At 43.7% G+C, this 10,968-nt stretch overlaps 2 protein-coding genes across 2 annotated transcripts; one reads left to right on the plus strand and one right to left on the minus strand.

Moving 5' to 3' along the window:
* Positions 1-237: 237 nt before the first annotated feature.
* Positions 238-5,310, plus strand: LOC146181068 (uncharacterized). The gene is made up of 9 exons (XM_084575691.1): positions 238-521; positions 955-1,324; positions 1,714-1,887; positions 1,966-2,068; positions 2,333-2,416; positions 2,477-2,713; positions 3,216-3,387; positions 3,445-3,593; positions 5,130-5,310. The coding sequence occupies exons 1-9, from the start codon at positions 238-240 to the stop codon at positions 5,306-5,308; spliced, it is 1,752 nt and encodes a 583-aa protein (XP_084431817.1). The 3' UTR covers positions 5,309-5,310.
* A 232-nt stretch (positions 5,311-5,542) lies between these two features.
* On the minus strand, positions 5,543-10,671 carry LOC146181069 (uncharacterized). The gene is made up of 4 exons (XM_084576239.1): positions 10,375-10,671; positions 9,986-10,195; positions 9,754-9,916; positions 5,543-9,299 (listed from the first exon to the last, which is right to left on the minus strand). Exons 1-3 carry the CDS (start codon positions 10,548-10,550, stop codon positions 9,760-9,762), a joined length of 543 nt encoding a protein of 180 aa, XP_084432365.1. The 5' UTR covers positions 10,551-10,671; the 3' UTR covers positions 5,543-9,299; positions 9,754-9,759.
* Between the last annotated feature and the right edge of the window lie 297 nt (positions 10,672-10,968).

The raw sequence follows: 10,968 nt of genomic DNA on the forward strand, positions 1-10,968 counted from the left end.
TCAATTGTTTAATTATCAAAATCTATCCTAATGTCAGCCTAGCTGTAAAGCCCACCTGCACAGACCACATAGGCATATCCATCATACTTTTTGTATACACACAAGCTAGTAAACAGTAAAAAAAAAGAGGCGCCCTGTACAATGTATAAATACCTGCACTACTAGATGTACTAACAATTATTCTGCATTGTGGCAGCAACGCAGGTGTACCTGGGCCTGAAGGTGCGGGTTGCAGCCATGACTCAGACTCAGCCATGTGCTCTCCAGGAGGCCACCAAAGAGCACAACGAGGCACTCTTACTGTCGCCTACACACTTCAGGTCCCAAGGAGCTTCAACACCACTGCCCACCTCAACACCTCTACCTGACCTCGAATTGGCACCCGTGTCCCCGATTGCCTCGCCATCTATGTCTCCGGAGCCCGAGGCATCATTGAACGACAGCCAGGATTACGAAAATGAAGAACAGACAGAACCACTGGACACCACATACATGCCATCATTCAATGACAGCTTCTGCAGGTATGCAAAAGTACTTTTGCCACTTAAGCTAAAAGCTTTTTACAAGATCGAGTGGTCTTTCAGGCCATATACTTATCCATATGAAAGTTGGACTTCAGTTCTATATTGTGTGCTAATAAATAGGCAATTAACAGATTTCGCCATGCTTTCAGCCCAAAATCCAATGCCTTTCAGACTTTCATCCTCCATATAGTTCTCATGAGATGCAAAGGATTGTCATTTTTTTATTCTCTATGTATCTTCCCGATCAGAATCCTGAAATCAGTGAAGGCTTATCTGACACCTTGATACCATTTATTGTTGAACACACTGGCCCAAACTCAAATTTGCAAGAAAGTGGAAAATGCGCATTGTAATGTTGCATGTACGTAAGAGAGCCTAGAGGAGTGAAAACAATATGCACGAATTGTAAATTACTGCCTTTTATTTGCAGTGACCAAGAACTGGATGCCGAGGCACCTGTTTATGCCGAAAAGAAATTTATCGTATTTGAAAGCTGCCTCAGAGACCTTGTGAGTGCATGCCGCAAGTGCAGCCTCATGTGCCGCTGTGTGTTTAAAGTACGAGGCACCCTACTGACAGTGGAGGGTGCATGTTCGCGAGGTCACCGCTTCAAGTGGAGGAGCCAGCCATTCTTAGGTGGCAACCCAGCTGGCAACCTTCTCCTGGCTGCCAGCATCCTGTTTTCTGGGTGCCCAGTGGCAGCATCACTCCGTTGCCTGCAGTTCATAAATGTGCAGGCAATCTCACAGCGCACCTTCTACAACTACCAGCGGGGCTTCCTTTTGCCTGCTATTAATGAGGTTTGGCTCTTTGCTAATTATGTAGACTATACCGTTTGCTTGCTGCATGCTTTGAAAAGCCATTTTACACATCCCATATTGTTAGTTATGCATTAGTCTGCAAAAGCTGGCAACTGTGAATGCTACAGTGTGGAATAGGGTACAGGGTAATTTCAACAGTGATACATACTTGTAAATCTCATTAATATATGCATGTTAAGGGGACCCATTTTGGATGGAAATTTTGTGGACATGACAGGACAAGAAAGGGGACACACAAGGTCCAGTGTGCACCCTTTCTTGTCCTGTCTTGTGTGCACAAAATTTCAATCCACTATGAATCAACTAGCCCAAAATTCAATGACCCCTTTTATTTGCCATAGAAAGACTGATCACAATTTTGCATACAGCTATTTGAGCAGCAGCAGGCCCTCATGGTGGCTGACCTGAATGGTGTGAAGGTGGACCTAGCAGGCGATGGGAGGTGCGATTCACCAGGCTACAGTGCCAAATACATGACATACAGTGTGCTCGCTACGCAGCTGGGACGTATTATTCACACTGCACAAGTACAGGTCGGTGAGGTGAGTTTCTGAAACCATATCTTTCAAGCATATTCACATGAGCCAATATAAAATGCTCATTTGTGTGTCTTTGTGCAGTCTCCTGCAGTCCCAAACAGTGTGTCCATGGAAAAGCAGGGACTCATTAAGTGCCTGGATGCACTTGAACAAAAGGGGATCGTGATAAGTTCCCTAACCACAGGTACAGTTTGCTACTGTCAATCTTGGTTGTGCTGATATGAACCCATTCCAGCATCATAATATTCCCATTTGCTAGTGGTTTGGTTTTAGTGAATGGCATGAGCTAATTTTAGATGCAAATGTATACAAAGAATGACAAGAAATAAACTCGTTTACCTTTTAACATCACCTTTTTAGTTAGTGGAAGATTCTTGGTTCTATGGGTAACATAGGAACTATTAGCCAGCATAAAGGGCATGTGGTGAGTTGCACATTACTTTTCCAGACCGGCACCCAGGCGTGAAGCGCTACTGCAGAGTCAGCAGGCCACAGATAAGACACCTGTTTGATGTTTGGCATGTTGCTAAAGGTGGGTAGTTAAGTGAAGAAAAGTGACATTTCTTATAAATGATATTTCCATACATTTTAGGCCTGAAGAAAAAGCTGTGGGCTCTTAGCAAGAAGTACCCTGTTATTGCACATTGGGTGCAGGCAATCATTAACCATCTGTATTGGATTGCTGTTGCCAGTCAAGGTAATGGGGTCCTTGGGGTCAGCATGTGGATAAGTCTGCTGAACCACATCTGCAATATCCACGAGGGTCACGAAGGGCTGTACAAGAAGTGCTTACATGCACCCATGGGGGACAGGCACTGGATGAAGCCAAGTGAGTGATTCTCAGATACTAAGATTTCTTTTTATTTTGCATTTTTAGGATACAATCTAAAATAAAAAAATAATTTCCACTGAACACTGCATCACAAACAATAGAACTTTGTACAAATTCACTCTGAAAACTGAAGTATACAACACGCATGTAACCACAATACCCACACCAAAAGTATGCATATTTTATTATAACAATGAGCCACTATAGTCAACAATCTCCAGATCTCAAGGAGCTCTGACTCAAAATTACCTGGATATTGTAGGTAACTAATCCTGGCTGCTTGCTCTCATGCCAATATAATGCAATGTGAACACCATAAAATACCACTATTATGAATTTGCTTGTTTAATGATAAAATCAGGCACTCTTGATTGGTACACTCCTAAATGTTAAGAAGTTCTTATATACACTGCATTCATGGTCTTAATGCATACCGTGAGCAGTGTTTTGAGCTGCAAAATTAATTTGTCAAGTTTCACTTCCAATTACCTTTGTGCAGAATCGGATGCCTTCAAGAGCCTAAAAGCAGTTGTGGAAGCCCCTTTGCTACTACATGACCTTCACCAGCTCTCTCCAGAGGCTCAAACATTCTCACTGGAGTCCTTCAACAGCGTGCTGATACATTTTGCTCCCAAAGCAAATGCTTTTTCACCAGATATGATGCAAGCAAGGTACTTATAGCCTTAAGAGGTAGTATGCAAGCATATCATTCCCTTTAACTATTTCAGGACCCGGCTCGCTGTACTGCACTTCAACGAGAATGCTAGCCGAGAACAAGCTGAAACCAAGGAAGGAGAGAAACAGTGGAAGGTGAAGTCCTCGAAAGCAAGAAAGGGGCACTTCACTGTCTGCCCCGTGAAAGAGCAGCCCACTTATGGTAAGTAAACAACAGGTGACAGCAAAACAAAACTTAATTTTTACTAAGAACATGCAATGTAGGAAACAGTTTCAGCCAGGACACAATTTTGGGACACTCAATAAATATATTGGTTGAAAGAAGCTGTTTTTGCTCCATAAATAGAGCCCTGGGCTTCTAGATTCAGACATTGTGGCTAGTGCAAAAGGAATATACACAAAGAAAAAGAGCCAACAGGACATTAACTAGACTTGCAACTAAAATTTACTACATAAAGAGGAAGTATTTATGCACACCTTTTTTTCTTCCTTCTCATTTTTCTTGTGCCGCTGCTCTGTCTTCAGTTGCAGTCACAACAAGGGGTGGTATTGAAGCCACCAAAAACACCATGTTAAAAAATCACGAAAAGAACTAAACCTGATAAGGGCCAAAATGCAAAACAAATGATGCCTAACAAGAGAAAGGTAAACACAAGATATTAGATTCCAAAGAAATAGAAAAAGGAAAGGCGTCAACCATGAGCAAGTCACTATGGCATTGAAGAAAGCTTCCAAAGGGCAAGGTAGAGTTTGCTAACATACTAGACCACGGAGTACAAGTGTTAGGAGCATGAAAACCATGGAACACCAAACAGAACCGCCACTAAAACTTATAGCTAGAAGAGCATTTGTGATAAGAACGAGAGTAAAAAGGAGGGAGCGACAAAACCTATGTTTTACCCTTCTACAAGAGTAACAAATGTAAATAAAGATACAGGAAAACACTCACACAAGTACTCAGGAGCAGGCCAAAAGGCAGATGAGATGAACATGACTGCTTATGAAGAAAGTTTTTAGTGTCCTTAAGGTTAGCCTCTTATAGACTTCTGTCACGAGGCTCTTGGCTACGGAAACAAACATTTATCCTGCAGATAATTTCTCAGCCGTGCCACCTAATGCCCAGAATTGTGAGTGCAACAGTGCTCAGAGCATCGTAAATGCATTTCGGCATAATGCTTCTTTTGACTAACCTCAAATGGGTCGACTTTACGGTGAAATTTCCTTTCCAGAATGGGGCCGGTACATCCAGTACAGCTGTCACTCATAAGAAATATGCACATTCGTAAAAGATCCTTATCATTGGCTTAAAGAGCCACAGCTGTGTTAGATTTTTTTTTTTACTACAATGCTTCTGGTGGCTCCATTAGCACCTCTCAATGAGACTGCAAGTACAGGCGGTGGCAGCAGAATACCAGAAAAGAGGAGAATGAAGAGAAAAATCTGCATAAATAACTTCTTCCTCCAGAAAGTCTAGGGTGTGACCTGTAATCTCTTCTTGTTTTTTTTTTTTTTTTTTGCACTAGCCCCAATTAGAAACCTTGGCTGAGCTTCTAGGCAGGTAATAGAACCAGGCTTCAATGGATTACTCGCAGGTGAAAATGTTCACATAATTGCTTGTGATAAGGAACAAAAATGTTGGTCGTTAGCATTGAACTTCGAGCCCTTTTACATTAATAGGGGGACATGGAAATAAAATAGAAATGCATATCAATGCTGAAGTGCACTTATCTCCTTGCAGATTATGTCGATGCCTTGCTGCAGAGCTCTGTGGCACGGTGTAAGAATTACACCTATAAAGAGAGCTTTGACAGCTATGAAAGCCTACCATCCAACCATATGTCAAGCAGCTCTGAGAGACCGACAAAAGAAGACCTCATCAATGAGCACCAGAGTCGCTTCAAAGGCCCCCGAAGCTGAATGTAATTTCAGTTTTATAGCACCCCTGACATTTTCTGACATTGAGAACATCAGAGGAGGAAACTGCCGCCTTTAGTCCACCACAATGTGGTACCGAAAAAAAACATCCTTCAAATGCTCTTGATGCTCTGCCAAAAATGCTCTGCAAGACAATGCGTTGCTGCCGTTCCCGACCGCTCTTCCCGCCCACGCACTTGAAGCTATTCATTCATGCCGGCGGTGGCACTTCGCAAAGTGTTTAGGCCACATAATCTCGTGTTCCCTTTAGCAGTGGACCGTAGTGTACACCAGCATACCTGCCAACCCGACCTTTTTGAAGTCTGTTAACGCTGGCTGACTGGGGGGGGGGGGGGGGGTTATACATTTTTGTGACAAGAATGCCTGTGCTTTTACAACCGTAAGCACCAGGCTTGTCTAGTTATCCGCTGCTTGCTCATATCCCCGGCATATGTATTCAATGTGATGTAAACCTCGATGCCATCCTTGCTACCATGATCACAGATATGCGTGGTTCAGAACCGGAAATTCTACCCCTTCTTTGATCGCAAGAAGAACTGAAATTTTGGAGTGCACAGCTTTTAAAAACACTTGAAAGTGCTGTCCAGGCTTTGAGCAGCCATGAAGCTGCTATATGAGTAACACTTGCTGTTGGGCTAGTTGGTTCAAATCTTGCATTCACTGCATTGGAAAAAGTTTCTTAAGGCAGACAGCCAGATTGGAACAAGCAGACTACCCTCCTAAGCTGTTGGCCTCTGTTGCTGAAGGTATGCTGAATAAGTCAAAAAGACCTTTAGCTGAAAGACAACAGATGCGCAGAAAGAATTTGGTTGTTCTGCCATACAAGCACCAAATTTCCCACAACCTGAGAAAAATTGGAAAAAAAGTTGGTGTAGAAGTAGTTTTCAGTGCCCCTGAGCGTTTAGCACGTCTCTGCAATCATGTAAATAAACCTAAAAAGGTAAGGAACATTTGCACCACTCGCCACCAGCAGCCCTTTGTTCAGTGTTCTAAGTCGGTAATTTATTCCATTCCTCTGTCTTGCGGCAAAAAGTACATTGGTCAGACGGGTCATTGCTTAAACGAGAGATTGAAAGAACAAAAATACAGTGTAACTGTTAAAAAGTTGTGCCATCTGGGCATTCACTGTAGGGACTGTGAACATGCGGAATCAAGATGCTTACCAGACTTCGAAAAAACTTCAGTGATAGGGAGACATGTCGATAAGCTAACACGTGAGATTATGGAAGCTGCCAGCATTCAAAGGATGATCAGTGCATAAGCATGCCTTCAATTCTACTGTCGGAAAAAGAAGTAGCCTTTCTCTCAAGATAGTGTAGATTTTAACAGAGTTCGAAAACTTTCATCTCTTTTTGGTTGTGTTTTTAGTCGTTTGTCATTGGTGATCATTTTTGGCCGTGTTTTTTGTTGGGCTTTTATCCTGTTATCGTCATGCTCACAGTCCTGTCAATGTTTTATTTCTAACATTCAAACCTGTTTACCTCTTTTCAATGCGGTTAGTGCCATGTTCACATTCTTGTTTGTAGAAACATTGTTGGGGTTTTTGCTTTTAAATGTTCATCTCTTTTTCTGGTTATCGGCACTGGAGATGCATAAATTTCATGCAGCAGAAATTATTTATCAGAGCTTATCCCTCATAGCATTTTTTTTTGTTGTCTTTGGCCAATTCTTTCTTCCAGAAAGGATTTTTAGCAGTGTTTTGCTCCCTGTATTGATCACGTATTCTGATAGGCACCGCTTAAATACGGGTCACCTTCTTTCTTTTGAAAATAAAAGTTGTCAGTTCAGCGCTCCGTCCTGTCTACCTGCGTTCTCTTGTGTTGCGTCCTGTTCCGCGCTGTGTTCACAAATATGGCTGCTATATGGCTGCGAAACACAAGAGTCGCATTGCATTAGACACAGCAGCTGGCCACAGAAAAAGAAAAGAAGGCAAGGCTAGTCCGAAAGCCCGAGCCCGAAATCAAAAGGCTAGCAAAAGTGGCTGCCATACAGTGGCATTAATACTTCAATAAGTCCGTGAACAGCTATCGAGTTTTAGATGAGGTATCGTGCCCCCAAGGATACATGGTGAAAGTCACTGCAACAATACGGCTGCTGATAGTGACTTCACAGATGGTTCGCAGTGTGCTTTTGTGCTGGCAAAAGATACCATTAGGGAGGTGTTCTGTTAGTATAATTCGAATAATTTCTCGTAAACAGAAAGTACCTTAAGCAAAATTGGGGCAACATTAGCGAAACCCTCAGACCTTTTATACCTTTTGTACCTTTTATACAAAAGTCAGAAGAGTTGGCAGGCATGCAGCTGTACTACAAGCGATCAAGGCTGAAGTAATAAAAAGGGGACAGCATTGAGAACCACAGAACTGATGGCTGCATCACTGCAAAGGGGAAAAGTGACACCAAAACTGCAAATAGGGATTATGAAAGGAAACCAGGAATGACTATGAACACCAGACAAAAAAGAGGATGCAAAACCTCTCCATGGGTGACCAGGTGCTCGTGTAACAGAGCAAACTGACTGAGCTATCAGAAGTATTCAGGCCTCAGCTTCTAGAAATTACAAAGAGGGAAGGCAATAGCATTACAGCACTACTGCCAGCAGAGATAATGATAAAGGGGATCCTGGTAAGCTGGACTAAATTGTACCAAAACATGTATGACACATCAAAAAGCCTCTGGGGTCAACAGTGATCTGCCTCTGAAGGCAATCTTGCCCAGGAAACAAGTGGACTGTCAGCAGATTGAGCAGAAAACATTCAAAGAGAGACTGCCACACAGCCCCGTGTAACGAAGTGACAGAGCAGAAATAGAGTTGGCAGTCGAGGAAGGATACTAGGGTGTGACAGCCAGAAGAGGCAGCTTGTACACGGGCGGCAGTCAAGGTAGCAGCAAGAATAAATCGTTTTGAAAGCCTTCAGTTATGTGCCTACACTGAGAATGCAGCTACAAAGTTCCAGCTGCTCCCACTCAGACCCACTGCTGTGGTTCAGTGGTTAGAGCGCTTGGCTACTGAGCTGGAGTGCCCAGTAACTGTCTTACTTCTCAGTGAACTCTTCAACCATGCAGGAAGGGAGGAGGGAAAGATAGAGTGTAGGACTGAAAAAAATGTTAACCAGCTCGGGATCTTAAATATGCACTGACATTGAACAGCACACAGGCTGTTGTTTTAACTCCTTCAAAATATGGCTACCGTGCTGCAGTGTCCACCTTTTGATGGAGGTAAAAATAAAAGGCACCAGTGTGCTGTGCAATGTCAGTGCACATTTAAGATCCTGAGCTGGTTAAAATTTTTCCCGCAGCCCTACACTCCATTTTTCCCTCGCATCTTCCTCCCTTCTCGCATAGTTGAAGAGTTCACTGAAAAGTAAGACAATTACTGTGCCTTTCATTGCAATCAAAACCCATTTTCTCACACAGAGATGAGAATATATGTAAAGACAACCAACAGCCACTGACATCACAGAAAGAATAAGGTAATTTTTATTTGGTATTGAGCAATGGAAATAGTATGGTAATCATGGAGATAATTACAAAGTAGACAAAAAAAACACATACCAGTTAAATGTTACTTTTCTTCTACTACTTTCTAATTATCTCCATTGTTACATTACTGCTTGCCATTGATAAACAACAAATAATATTCCCCTATGTTTACATGGTGTCAATGACTGTTGGTCCCCTTCGTATGTATCTCTAACGAGCCCCTCTTTTCTCCTGCATTTACTATCAGAAATCACAAGAGTTGTGTACAGCAAGTGCCCCCGAGCTGCACCAGACTACAAATAAAGTGAAATTTTCCAGTTACGCATAACAAGTAAAAGATAAATACTTGCTTGGCCCCTGTTTCTAGACTAAATTTCTTACTCGTAGAGAATGTCGGCTTTGGGACGATCCATCACAGAAGTAGTAAGTGGTTAATCAAATCCCGCAGTTGATAGCAAAAGATGTTGCTGCTCCTCAACTGCCTTGGTAACTGCGGTGAAAAGAGACAAATTTATAAGCATCCACACCTGTTTGCGAAACGAGTAGTACCTATTCTGTGACACGGTATGAAGGAGCACTGAACAAGGGTAAATGGGGTACGCGTCAGTTCGCAGGTCGAGCCAACGTTTTGACAAGTGGACTTGTGGCCCAGACGAAGATCGAAACGTTGGCTCGAACTGCGAACTGAAGCATATCTTCTTCCTCTCGTTCTACCTCTATTCTGTGACAGTCACACAATGTATTGTGACACTTTAAGAAATTAAACTCTTGTACATCTATGCTTTAAAAAAAAAACCACTGAATACCAGTTTATGAAGAAAATCTGAATTTTTCGTTCTTGGGGCATCATAAAGATAAAAGGCGCCAACATGTACCGCTATATGCTGGACGCCGTGCACATGTGATGAAATCTAGATGCTAACACACAGAAAACCGATAATCACCTAGAATTAAAGAGGAGGGTGCCTGAAGCCTACATAGCTGGCAGACGGGAACTGGCGTCTAATGCGTGCAACGACGCATGCTGGCAGCACCACTCGGTTTCCTCTTCCGAGTTTTCCCCAGATCCACTGCGTAAACAGCCGGTAGGCGAGGTAGCGGTTCCGTCTGAAATAACAAGTGTTACATCCGAACGTGAAAGCGCGCTTCTGTCGAGTGACGCTTCTGCGCTACTACCTGTTCAAATCGTCGTCCTCCTCAACTTCGACGCCGTCGACGAACTCCATATACACAGCATTGAGTATCTGTGCATTGCAGCACATACTAACGAATGTGGCATTAGCTGTTATACAGCCGTTTGCCTGTTCTTGTACTGCCTCTGGCACGCCACGACAGCAGACTCGCTCTTCCTGCGTTGGCATCTCCTCGCAGCGGCCGCAACTGCACCTGCGTATGCACAATAAAGGAAGGCTATGGATCGTGTTTGCTCTGTCCAATCTTCCACCGTGCAGACTTGCAGATATTAAATGATAGTTCAAGATGACAGTTGCATGAACTGCTATCAGGCTTGGCCCGCGAAATAACAAATTACGGTGGAGGATATAATCATGCAATCTGTCACTCACCACGGGATGCCGTCGTCTCCGCCGCTGTCCGGAGACTCCGGTGAGCCCGCCGACGAGTCGCTGCTGTCATCGTCGCTGTCGTCGCCGCCGTTCACCCGGTACGGGGTGAATTTATAGGGCTCGATGCCCATGGCAGCGGTAATCGCGAGCAACCGCGCTTCTAGATCAGGATCCATTGTAGGTGTAGTGGTTGTAGATGAGAAGGAAAGGCAACGACGGACGAAAAGCGAAAGGCGAAAGGAAATCGGCTCCGCATGGGCTTCGGCCGCCGCTGCTTCCCCACTCCCGGCGACAACCGGAAGTTGGCATTGAAACGTCATCAGATGACGCTTCATGGGCGGGGCCATGGCGGGGCGCAGCCCTCTAGATGCTTTCTTTATTTTTGTTTGGTGTCTCGGAGTGTTGAGTTGAGGGGAGAGAGGAGGATCGCTATTTTTAATCGCTGATATCTCCGCTGTTAATATAGCTAGCTCAAAAATTCTTGCGATAGGTTGATTAGTGAGGGAATACCTATCGCTCGTCTGCTTTGCTAAACACCGTTTTACGCGTTGCTTGGTCCCTTTAAGCAGAGACTGCAGTGCAAAATGAGCGAAC

The sequence above is a fragment of the Amblyomma maculatum genome, chromosome 8, assembly GCF_055883805.1.
Source record: "Amblyomma maculatum isolate TAMU_Amacu chromosome 8, ASM5588380v1, whole genome shotgun sequence".
In the NCBI taxonomy this organism is placed as follows: Eukaryota; Metazoa; Arthropoda; class Arachnida; order Ixodida; family Ixodidae; genus Amblyomma; species Amblyomma maculatum.